The sequence below is a fragment of the Fukomys damarensis genome, unplaced genomic scaffold (genome assembly GCF_012274545.1).
Source record: "Fukomys damarensis isolate Sample0158 unplaced genomic scaffold, DMR_v1.0_HiC HiC_scaffold_33, whole genome shotgun sequence".
NCBI classification, from domain to species: domain Eukaryota; kingdom Metazoa; phylum Chordata; class Mammalia; order Rodentia; family Bathyergidae; genus Fukomys; species Fukomys damarensis.
The window spans coordinates 22497783-22511211 of NW_022900945.1; the positions used below are offsets into that span (position 1 = coordinate 22497783).

The 13429-nt window shown below is 38.5% G+C and overlaps 1 protein-coding gene across 1 annotated transcript; it reads right to left on the reverse strand.

The window, feature by feature from the left end:
- Positions 1 to 9423: 9423 nt before the first annotated feature.
- Positions 9424 to 11121, reverse strand: LOC104870874 (protein kinase C iota type-like). Its single transcript, XM_033758274.1, has one exon. It carries the CDS (start codon positions 10975 to 10977, stop codon positions 9469 to 9471), a length of 1509 nt encoding a protein of 502 aa, XP_033614165.1. The 5' UTR covers positions 10978 to 11121; the 3' UTR covers positions 9424 to 9468.
- Positions 11122 to 13429: the final 2308 nt, after the last annotated feature.

Below are 13429 nucleotides of genomic sequence, written 5' to 3' on the forward strand. Positions count from 1 at the left end.
GAAAAAAATGAGAAGCAAGACCCATCATGTAAAGATACAAGATCCCAATGATTATAACTGTACCATATACCTAAAATTTACCAATAAACTCAATGAAAAAAAGAGAAAATGAAAATTTAAAAGAATGATAATACTAAAAAAATAAGAACAAATTTAATTATATAAACAAACAAATTTCCAATGATGAGTGGGATTATAATGTATATCTAAAATGTAGCAATAAAATTAAATGGTTCTCATTACATCATGAGTGATATTATAATATTTAATCAGAATGTATGTATGTTCTCTTTTAAGCTGGGAATATGAGTTAAGTTGGATCACTACCTTATGAAGTAGAATAAAGCTCCTAAATTGCATATATATGTATATATATATCTTCAATATATATATATGGTCAAATTACTATTTATATAGAATATATTGTCAAAGGGCTCTGATTACCAAATAATCTTTAGGAAACAGAAAGTGCAACATCACACTTGTTGATTTTGAAACATATATTAAAGTATAGTGATCTAAACAATATGATACTGTCATAGAAACAGACATAAAGAGTAGTGCTCCAGAAGGCAAAGTTCAGAAACAAATTGGCACATAAAGAGTTGATGTAATTTGACAAACAAGCCAAGAAAGACAGCACAATTTCTGTACTAAGAGTTATTAGTAAAGTGGACATTTTCACTCAACAAAATCAAACTGAACTGTGATTTTATAGCTCGGGCAGAGGGTGGATGAGGATGGGTTCCTAAGGGACTGTGCAAAGTGTCTAGTGTGTGGGAGTGGTGATCAGACTTCTCTTGCTGTTTGTCAGGATTTCTAAGTAACAGCTTTGTCTTTGTGGATGTATTTCTTTTATGCTTCCTGCCAGAGATCATGCTAGGAGGATACTGGGGTAGAATTAGCTTGACTTTTCTTTGTCTTTACATTCTTCTCTCCTGTCTGCTCCCTGCTTAGTGCTTGGTTTTCTCATTCCTCTGAAGTTCTCTTAGAATAGCCTCTGTTACTAGTTGCCTGGCAAGAGCATTTTCAGTGACTGTATTTCCTTAGTTAGGTCTTAGCAATCAAACCAAATCAGTGTCTCTCTCTTTGTGCTGTATGTGTGTGTAGGTGTGCATGTGTGGGTTTGGTAAGCAGGGATCGGCATACAAGTGGAACCTCTAGGGTTTACTGGTAGTAGGAAGCACAGTTATTTCTAAGTGGGCCTTTTGTTAAACACCTCTGGGGGTGTCTGTTCTGGAGGTAAAGACAAGTGTCACCTCCTCTTCAGTCATTTCCCTCAGACACTATTTGCCCTCTGGCTGTTTACTCCTTGAGAAGGATTTAGTAGAACCACCCAGGACAAGGCCGTGCTGCTGTCTGTCCTGAAGCTGACTCTGTGGAGGGGAAGTGATGGTTGCAGCCTCTGGTGGGAGGTGGGGATGGACATAACAAAGGGCAAACAGGGGCTTCAGTGGAACTTTGCAGGTCAGTTTATAGTGATGCAGTTCCAGGGATCAGGAGATGGAGTAAGGCTGTGAGCAAGAGGAGATTCCGAGGAGGGCGCAGGAGAAGTCTTGTCTGTTGATGACGTAGGAATGGTGGGGGACAGGTGGTCATTGCTGATTGAGCAGCTGATTCTCCTGTTACTCACATTCAGAACTCTCACATGTAGGGTTGACACTGTGGGGGTGGGGGATCCAGCACTTTTTTCTCCAGTCTATCCTTGGGGCTGGTGGGAAGAAAGGAGAACGTTTCCTCCAAAAGCCCTTTGTGTGTGCTGAGCTTTCTTTTCAGTACTTATAGGGGAGATCAGAACCCTGGATGGTGACTGAGCTCCCTGTATCAAACCCTTCATTGGGCAAAAGACTGTTTCATTTCAGGTTTTGTTTTTTATGAATGTCCAATTCTGTGCTTCCCCCTGCCCTCCCAGACTTTGTGTGGCCAGTTGAAAGTGTCTGGTTTGTGTTCATCTCCCTTATTTCTGGAACAGGGGCTGAGACCCTGCCACATCCCCTATACTCTGCATTCATGTCCTTTTGGACATTAAAGTTGACTGATGCACCTCAAAAAAAAACCACACAAATTACATTAAAAATTGATATAAATTTAAACCTTAAACATAAGCCTGTGTATTGGCTAGAATAAAATCAGCAATGCTTTTGTGTCTGCTATTTTGATTGGTTATAAGTGGCCTTCACTGTCTTTTGTGTTCAAATCTCATCCTCATTGTAAGCTACTAAGAGAATGAAAATATAATCTGACAAAAGTGTCTAGAGATACGGCCTTTCAGAGTGATTATTTTTCACAAAGACCACAAGAGTTGAGTCCCAGGGATTGAATCCCAGTAGCATCACAAGAAAGTGGAGAGAGACAAAAGACACACACACATACATGCACGCTCCCTGTCTCTTGTCATGTGATGCCCTCTGCCACTTTGCAAATCTTCCAACAAAGTCACCACCAGATGTGAGTGCTTGAACCTTCAGAACAGTAAGCTAAGTAAACCTTTCTTCATAACTCATGCAATATGTGCTATAATTATATCTGTCACATAAAATGTACTAATAAAATGACACTGGTGTTTGTTGTGGTTTCTAAGATATGAGATAAATAGCATGGGCAATGAAAACATTTTTAAAAATGCCTATAAGAAATCTAAAAATATAAACCCCAAAAAGTAAGCAGTTCACAGAGTGAAAAGAGTCAACTAAACAAGTGACAGTATTTACACACACTCTGTCTGAGAAGGAGTTAATAATCAAATATACTGGTAAATTCTACCACTCAGTATGGAAAAGTACAAATGATCTGATTAAAAACTGAAAGGAGTGGAATAGATATTTCTCCAAAGAAGACATAAACATCAAACAAGCATATCAAAGATGCTTAATTTTATTAATTATTATCAAGAAAATGAAAATTATAAAACAATGATATATCACTCCATTCTCATGTGGATAAGGATTACTGCAAAATTTACAACCCAAGTATTTGTGAGGAGGTGGAGAAACTAGACCTTTTGTGTACTGTTGTTCAGAATGTAAAATTGTGTAGCTACTCTGGAAAAACATTCTTACACAAGTTTTGCAGAGAAATACCATACGATTTACCTATCGCACTTCTTTATACTCACCCAAAACAATTAAAAGTTAGGATATTGAAGAACTTCTACAACAGTTTCTCCTTTACATTCTGGTCATTTTAAGACAAAAAAGCTCTTAAAATCTTCTCCCTGGGTATACATGCATCTCTTCTACTTGTATTTGGGTGGACCAAGGTGATTTCAAGGATAACCCATAGGACAGGGACAAGCAACTGTCCAGCATGTCTCATGATTGTGAAACAACTTGGCATTTATAGCCAGTCCAATAAGAAAATGGATGGAACTAATGGGAAGAGAAGGGAAGTGCAAGAGAGACTGGTAGACATATGGGTAATGATCGATATAAACTGTATGCATGTATAAGAATATCACATTGAAACTCAATATTTTGCAGAATTGTACAGAGGTAAAATCTATTTTTGGTACAACATTTACAATCCTTTTGGAAGGTGAACATGACTTCAAATATTGTACTTTATGTCTTTGCAGGAATTTGTGGTTATTATACTCAAGTAACATTAACCAAAGAAACACTTGTTCTAAAACCTAAAATTACATTATCTATGCCTTGAAGAGTAAGGGTGACAGGAAAGGTTGTTTTGTTAGATCTTTAGAGTGTGACACATCCACCACCTGTGCTTTCCATCTTTTCGTTGAGATGCTTTATCTCATGCTCAAGCTGTTGGCTCTCATTTTGGAATCCTTCTCTTAGTAGCTTGGCTTGTTGCTGAAAAAAAATGCAATGTGAATGATTTGTAACAAAGTAGATTTGAAACCAAAGCTGGTCAGAAAAGACAAAAATCACACATACTGGTAAATGGGAGAATTCGCCAGGAAATGAGACCAATTGTAGATATGCATACACTGCATACTGGTGCATCTAAACCAGTAATGAAAAATCTATTTGACAAAAAGGAGCAGGAAGATACCAGCACCAATATTGTGGGGAACTTCAATAGCACACCCTCACAAACAGGGAAGTAAACCAGACAAAACCTTAATGAAGAACTATCAGAGCCTACCTACAACAGAGAAGAAATGGATTTACAGATAGCAAAAAAATAAAATAAAATAAAATAAAATGAAAAAAAACTCAATCAAAGGCTTGGGATTCATTTTTTTATTTACTTTTTCCTGATTGAGTTTATTGCTACATTTTAGGTATACAGTACAGTTGCATTCATTATTGGGATCTTGTACCTTTACATGACAGGTCTTGGTTCTCATTTCTTCCCCTTTTCCCTGGCCTCCATTCACCCACTCCTCCCCTTCTCATTTACAAACATTTTATTTCCAATTTTTCATTTTCTCCTATATTTTTCTTTCCCTTATTACCTTTCCCCTATCTTTCCCCCTTTCACTACACCTGTAGCCCTTTTCTCCCCATTTCACATTGTCAGTTATCTCATTAGGATCTTCTGTACTATTACAGTTTATTCACACCAGAGAAACAATTTAGTATTTACACGTGTGACTTATTTATTTCAGTTAGGAGTATATCCACAATATGTATCCATTTTCCTAGGAATGACTCTATTTTCTCTTTCTTTATGGCTGAGCAGTATTGCATTTTATAGAAAAACCAGATCTTCTTCATCCAGTTTCCAACTGACAGGCAAATGGTCTGTTTCAAAGTTTTAGCTATTACAAACTGTGCCACTATAAACATAGGTGGGCATATATCGCTCTGATAGGATTCTTTTAATTCTTTTGGAAAGATACCCAGCAGAGGGATGGCTCGGTTAAATTAAAGTCTGGGAATTTAGCTCAGTGGTGCCTCTGCCTGCCTCACAAGTACAAGGCCCTGAGTTCAATCCCTGGTACAAAAACAAACAAACAAACAAAAAGCCCTCAACCAATGACGGTTGAATACTCATGCTTCTCAGAAGTCCACGAAACTTACTTTGATATAAACCATATTTTAGTCCTGAAAGCATGTCTCCATTAACACAAAAGAATTGTAATAATCTCCTCTATCTTATCAGACTACGATGGAATGAAAATAGCAAACAGCAAAAGAAATTGGTACAGAGAACTTCTGTAAATAAACTAAAAACCTAAAAACTGTTAGGGAAATGTAAAATGACTTCTGTCTCTAACAGCAATCTGCTTTGTTGAGTTCAAAATTAATAGACACTGGAGGCACTGACCATGAAGTAGGTCATCTAGCTTCATCCCTAACCTTGAACACCCACTTCCTGTCCAATAGAATAGATAGATAAATGAATCTTGAGGTAAACTCCCTAGCTACTAGAAATTGTTACATCTGGGTTAAAGTGAACTGCCTGGCAATTTGTACATGGGTAATGTGAACTGAGGAAATGAAATGGAACCACCTGAATGAGATCATAGCTGTAAAACCTATAAAAGAGTCAATTGCAACCCAGTAGGAGGTCGATCACTGCCATTTTGAATGAAATAGACCATTTTCTGACAAAATAAATGTTTTATTTTACTTCCACTCAGCTCATCTCTATGTGCATGTCACTTGCCAATTCCTTCCACAACAAAAATCACAGAAACTATTCAAACATGTGAGAATTGAATAGTATACCCTTGAGAAATCAATGGGTCATGGGAAAAAATCAGAGAAGAAATTTAACATTTTCTAGTCAAATGATAATGTAAGAATGATAACAGAATCTGTGGGATACAATAAAAGCAGATTTAAAAACAAGTTCATAGCTATGAGTGCCTATGTTAGAGAAACAGAGAGATTGCCAATAAATAACCTAAGGATATCTCAAGATCTTAGGAAACAAAAGCAATAAAACCCTAAAGTAATAAGAGAAAATAATTCACAAAAATGAGAGTGGCAATGAATGAATCTGGCACTGACAAAACAAAAAAGGATTAATGAACCAGAGTTGGTTCTTTGAAAAAATAAATAAGATCAATAAATCCTTAGCCACAATTAACAGAGAAGACCCTCATCAATACAATGAGAAATAAAAACAATAAAATTATAAGAAATGCTACTGATATTCAGAGGTTTATTACAAACAATGTTAAAAACTTCTATCCCAATAAATCGGAAAATTTGGAAGAAATAGACAAATTGCTAGACACATACGACTTACCAAAATTGATCCTGATCCAATAGACACACAGTGACATATTCTTCTGCTATAATGAACTCATATCATTTGCAGGAAAATGGACAGAACTTCTGACCATAATACTAAGTGAAATATATCTGTCATAGTTTCACTTATATGAGAAACTTAAAATACAAATCAATGAATGAATGAATGGAATAAAGCAGGGATAGTAGAAAACACGAAGGCAGACCATTTGGAGATGGGAAAGAGGGTCAAAGGGAGGGAGAGGTAAAGAAGAGTGGGGTATGTGTATCAACAATGATCAAGATATATTTATTGTATGCATATATCAGCTTCCTAAAATGAATATAACTATTTTTTACTGCAAACACGTACTCCTTTTTTTTTTTTTTTTTTTTTTTTTTTTTTGGTACTGAGGATCCAAATCAGGACCTTGGACTTGTGAGACAGGCACAGTGACACTGAGCTAAATCCAGACTCCAACAAACACATGCTTTAAAAATGCCAATCCCAATTTGCCCATCATTTGGAGACTGGATAAAGAAGATGTTGTTTTTCTATAAAGTGGAATACTACTCAACCATAAAGAATGAGAAACCAGAGTCATGTGTAGGAAAATGGAAGCATATTAAGGCCATACACTTAAGTGCCATAAATAAGGCACACATGTTTAAATACCAATGGCTGTTGCCAAGAATAGCTGGATCAAATGGAACCTCAGTCCTAATTTTTTGAGGAATCTCCACCCTGATTTCCACAGTGGTTGCACCAGTCTACTCTCCCACCAACATGGGAGAAAGTCTCCTTTTTCCCCAAAGTTCATCAAGCATTTTTTATGGGTTGATTTCTTGATAAAAGCCATTCTTTCTGGAGTGAGATGGAATCTCAGTGTTAATTTGCATCTCTCAAATGACTAGTGATATGGAACATTTTTTCATATGTTTATTTGCCATTTGTACTTCTTCATCTGAGAAGTGTCTATTCATTTCAGAGGCCCATTTTTTTATTGGGTCTTTTAATTTGGAGGATCTGAGTTTTTGGAGTTCTTTATATATGCTAGGTAATGGTCTTTTGTTTGAGGAATATCTGGTTTTAAAAAAATTTCCCATGTTGTGGGTTGTTTCTTTACTCTGTTGGTAGTTTGTTGTGTGTGTGTTTTTTTTGTTGTTGTTATTTTCTTTTTATCTGTACAACAGCTTTTTAGTATGATGTGTACCCACATGGTTCTTTGTAATATTTGCCCTGTGATCAGGGTTTTGTTCATAAAGGGTTTTTCTACACAGTGTCTTCATGAGTTTTACTTATTCTATCTTCCAGCAGATTTAGTGTTTCCATTTTAAGAGTTAGAACATTGATCCAGTCAACTACATAATCCTTTTTAAGGGTACCTATGTAAGGTGTTTTGAAGACAATAAAGAAAAACATGAGAACAATGAATGAAACTTTTTGGATACTGATTACCTGATGCAAGAAAATGTACCTAGCAATAAACACAAGTATAGATATACATTTTGATGAGTATTAAATATTTTATTTAAGGGTTTTTAATATGACAAAGAAGGTACACAGATGCAGGTTACATTATGACAAATTCAAACAAAACAAATTTATAAATTAAATCACCAGCACTGAACAGAGTATCTGAAATTTAATCCAGGCTGCATATGCATAAAATGGGCTGACCCCAGGGTTATGCAAAATAAATTATTTATTAGAACACCAAAATGCCAACCATTTTTACTTAAACTGCCTCATTCCCTTTGTATTTTCAGAGAACTTCTATATAATGTGCAAAGAATACAGATGACAATTAAAGCCTGCAAAGAATGGAAGACAGTTAGAAACATATTTGTAATGCAATTCTGCATAAAATATACACAATCAATCTTACTACTAAACATTTGTAAAGCAAAAGACCATCCAGACTAAGGGTTAGAACTTCATAAAAGGAAAATGCTTATCATTTGAATATTATTGGTAGGAAACCGATAAGAATTTGTTGGGGGAATAGGAAGATATCTAGTAAAGTTATTCACAGATAATTTGTTCAAAAATTATTCACAACATTGTTAATTGCTGCTTATACCATCTTGAAATAGTGTGCCATAAATACACTTTCTACTCTTTCATCAGAGGACAAAAGAATAACTTGAAGAAAGTTTTTCTCAAAATGAGGTCCAAAGGCTCAAAAGGATTCTATTGTGGGCTCAGTAATAAACATGTTAAACAAACACCCAATGTGACTATTCTGAAATTCCCTATGGCAAAGAGCAATGCTTAAAATCAAGATCATAAATATATTTCTCACATGTTCTAATTATCTATAATTTTATGTTGAAATACTGCTTTTTGTTTTAAAAGAAGTTCCAGGCATTGAGAGAAACATATATGCCTTAGAAATGAACACATGAATGCCCAAAAATATTTTCTTTTGATATTGTCATTACATTCATACTTAGTTATTTCAAGAAAAGACAATAGATGCTTTGGAAAAGCTTTGAAAAGCTTTGGAACAGTTACATTTCTAACGAAAAGTGGCACCTAAAAGAAGAAATAATATATTAAATACCAACAGAATTTTTAATCATTCTATATTTAAACTACATATATTACCTAAAATTAATTTCACTAAGATTGTACCATTATAACTTATTTAGATGATGATGGTTATTTTTCAAGTCCTTAGTATAAAAATGGTACTAAAACAGAGGGATGCTATATCTGGCAACTCTTTAAATCATAAATTCCTAACAGTAATTTTAATAAAAACAGTATGGAGAACTCTGCCCCTGACTTGAATTCAACTATGCATTTCATGTGTTAATCCTATTAAATAAAAAAGGCTTATGTAGGGAGATAGAACTATAATATATGTATTTTCTGCAGATTTATTAAAGATTGATATTATTTTTTTGATTTCCCTGAAGACTACATAAACTAGGCCACAAAAGCAGAGGTAATATAGTTTGGAGAGAAACTAGCATAGGAAAAACATTCTATTTAAAAGGGAAATTATTTTACTGCATCACGAATAGTAAGAAAAAAATAAGGCATTCTGTCTCCACTCAACAAAGTCAAGTTACCAAGCAATTCCCTCATTGTTATTTAAGTCAAATGAAAAAAGCAACTCTATCAACAACAAAAAATTCAATATTCCCTATTATAGACTATAAGAAGCAAGTATTACATCTAAATATAACTACCAAAAAATTAAAATTAGCTTCCAGACAACTATGAAATGGTTAATTGAATCCAGGCTGCTGACAAGTTTTTCCGTGCATTCAACAGCAATAAATAGATTGCATAGGTGAAAAATGAGGATCAGACCCATTCCTCTTCACACATTGTAAGACAATCGATATACTCAAAACCTTCAAATTCATACCCATCAATCTTCCTCACAATATCACTATCAACTGGGGTGAGCCGCACAGGTTCATTAGTAAACTGAGGATCAAAGTTGTCCAAGCCAAATCCCCCAGAAAGATTTGGTTTAAAGGGAGGCGCCACCTGCTTTCGCTCCATCCTGTGCCAGTCCACATTTTGAAAAAACCCATGCTCCTGAACATCAGCAAACCCCCTTTGAGGACAACAACCCAGTCGTTCCTTTGGGTCCCGGTTCAGAAAGCTCTTCAGGACACTTGTTGCTTCTACTGACAGACAACGAGGTATGTGAATTTTTCTTTCTAAAATGACTTGCAAGAGATTATGGTTGGAGTTTTGGTCAGGGTTGTCAGAGCTCTCCACAAGATGGAATGGAGACTCTCCAACCATCATCTCATACATCATTACTCCAAGAGTCCACCAGTCCACAGCAAAGCCGTAATCTTCCCCTCTTATAATTTCTGGAGCCAGGTAATTAGGAGTGCCACACAGAGTGCTGGTCGTATCTCCTGGCTGTAAGCCTTCCTTACATATGCAGTAGTCCGTAAGTTTAATGTGCCCTTCTGAGTCCAGTAATAAATTGTCTTGTTTCAAATTTCGATACAGTATCCCTCGCTGATGAAGATAGTTGAATGCTAACCCGATCTCTGCAGAGTAAAACCTAGCATGCTGTTCATGAAGGATTCTTTGTCGCTGCATATGAAACAGTAGATCTCCGCCATTTACGTAGTCTAGAACAAAGAACAGTCTGCTCTCTGTCTGGAAGCAAAAATGCACTCCAACAAGAAAGGGACAGTTAGATGCCTGCTCCAAAATACACTTCTCAGTCCTTATCCGATCAGTGTTGACAAGCTCTTTTTTCACTGTTTTCATTGCATACAGATGATCTGATTTTTTCAGTTGAACCAACAGTACTTTCCCATAACTTCCTCTGCCAATCATGCTGAGCAAATCAAAGTCCTGAAGACCAAATCCAGGTGAAGCTTTGCCACTTTCTGCAGTGTTCCCTGCCTCGTGCTCTTCATCAACTTGTTCTAAAGCCGCATGAGTTGAAAGATTTCGTGGAATCAATGGCTGTGCAGGGTCTGAAGCCATGGACGATGGATCCACTGGCATCGTGGTCTCCGATGGTAAAGAATGCTGCCCACACTGAATTGTGACAAGTTGGTGGCACTTCTTGTGAACCAAGAGCTTACAGCGGGTGCACTTATATACCTGGCAGCCAAGGCCCCCTACACGGTCTGTGCAGACAGCACAGTGAGCCCGCCTGCTGAAGTGTTTGGCTTGAAAAGTGTGGCCATTTGCACAATACAGCTTTCTGCAGCAGCCCGCAGCTCTGTGGAGGATGGATTTCTCCTCTCCTGGACAAGGCTCTGTAGGATGTTCTAGTACACAAGGCCATGCATTAACTGAGAGCTCAGAATCTGTTTTTAGATCAGAGAGCATTATGGCCTCTTCTAACTCCACCTGAGGTGACACAGTATAGGAGTCTCGTTCCTCCTCTACCCAATCTGTGGTGAAAAGCTATTGATTGTCCAAACACCACACATCTCTATCTTCATCACACAGCCCCTCAAAGGAGCTGGAATTCTCAAAAGATGCTGTCATGATGTCTCCTCTCAAACTCAGGACCGATCGGGTAGAGGTGTGGGTGGTGGAGGTGTCAGGGAAGAAGGGACCATAGACGGGTTGGCTGCCCAGGAAAACGGGCAGGAAGGGTTTGGTGAATGAGTGCGGCCTAAATGCCTGCTCCGACCACACTGGCCAGAATTTTGCAAGGCTCTCTGTCAAGTTGTTTGCAATAGCGGCGGCCAGGCCTGGGTGAATATACACCAGGCTTCTCAGTGTCTCTGGGGGGCCGGTGGCTGGGACTATGGTCTCCCCCCATGGACTTTGACTCCCTGGGTTTTCTGTGCCCGGCTCTGGGGAGACCTTCCCAGAGCTACTGGGTGTTTCTGGGCGTGGTGATACTTGCCCTGCGCTCCTCCCAGTTTCTGTGCCCCTGGTATTTGGGCTTAGGGAGGCTTCGCTGGAGCGCCTTAATTGTGGTAGGGCACTGGTGGTCACTCCCGGGGAGACCTTCCCTGGGGTGTCTCTGCCAGTCGTGTGGCTGCTGCAGTGCGGCCTGCGGCGTCTGGATGGAGTCAGCCGTCTTCTCAATCTTTCCCAGACACTTTCTCTGCCTGGGGTCCTGAGGCTGCGGCCTCGCGAAGTGGAGAAGCAGCTCAGCACGTTCGCTGTTGCCCGTCTCCAGTCCAGTGAGCTCGGGAGACGGCCGGTACTAGATTGTGATGCCCCTTAGCAAGGGTTCCACGTTCTGTTTGGGCACGTGGCCAAGGAACTGAGGTCATGTCTTAGGGTCCTACGACCTGATTCCCTCCTCTATGGCTCATCTTTGTCTTCATATTAAATAAACCAGTGGGCACTTAACTTATTTTTATCTGAGTGTCGATGTATCTTTTATCTACTCTATCACCAATTTAACTACTCTTTGACTTTTGCAGTACTGAGTCTTGAACCCTGCATCTTCACTTTGAACTGTGTCCTCTGACATTTTTTTTTTTCAGAACCACAAGTGTGTTACTAGGTCGCTACATTGATCAGGTTGAACTCCACCTTGTGATCTTCTGCCCAGAATGCTGACATTATCCTCAGGCACCATCTTGCCTGATTAAGTGTATGATTTACAAAGAGGGGGAAAAAAACAAACAAACTAGGAAAGCTTCTATGATATTAGGCATTGGTGCCATTTTCATGTTTAAAGCACGTGTGCAGACACTGCACGTGGCAGCATGGTGCTGAGGGGTTTGATCATTCTGGTTTGATCTCATCATTTTCAATTAAATAAGGAGTACTGAAGCATTCCAGAAATTCCCACAACAATTTTCCTTAAAAGGTAGAAATGTTGGTTTTAAATCATAGCCTCTAGGGTGGCGGTGGATCCATAACAGGTTGCAGCTTTCTGATGCACATAAATTATTATTCATTTTTAGCTAGTGACTTTAATGCCAGAGCACAGTACTGAGTAATGTGACACAGAGCAAGGCAGGGCAGCGTGTGGTAACCACATGACAGAAAGTCTTTGTAGATTCTCCAAACCATCACCACAGTGATGAAGATGAACACAGTACAGTACTTAGACTCTGTCCTGTGGCCACCTGTAATCACTTCCTCTCCTCCCATCCCAAGCAGCCAATGTACTTTGTGTTCCTGCTCTTTCTAGAAGCAGGAAAGCTGTGACTCTTCAGCATGCAGGTTTTTTTGTTTTTCACAGAGATCATTCCATCAGCATAACCCTGCTGGCTTTCATGTGTGCTATTGCTTGTCAGAGGTTGAACCAACACTTGCCATTGTGTGGATGAACCACAAATTGTTCATGAGTCCATCTGCTGATGGAAATTTGTGTTGCTCCCAGTTTTGACTCCCCTGTAGTGAGCTTTCACTGGAACCTGGTGATCCTCACCTCTGCCTGCAACCCTGTGAATGTGCTGTGCTATACCTCTGCAGGGCATCTCCCTACCCTCCCCTTTATGGGGATCCCACAGTGGGGAGACAGGGATGTTGAGGAGGACCTTGGCGCCTGCCTGAGTGCTCCTGGCCACCTGCTCTCCCCACTGCTTTCTTGCCTCACCTACTGAGGCCAGGCAGAAGGAACCATGGGAGACCACCTGTCACCTTTGGTCGAAGCCACAGACTTTCCCCCACCACAAGTATTTTAAAGGTTATACATCATAATGCATTTATTAAACCAGCTAGGAAGTTCATGATATTTACATAGTATTTTGCTTTACAATTCACATAGAATATATATTTACATATGTATATGTGTATATATACATATATATGCATATGTGTGTGTATATATATATATATATATATATATATTTGTACCTACCAC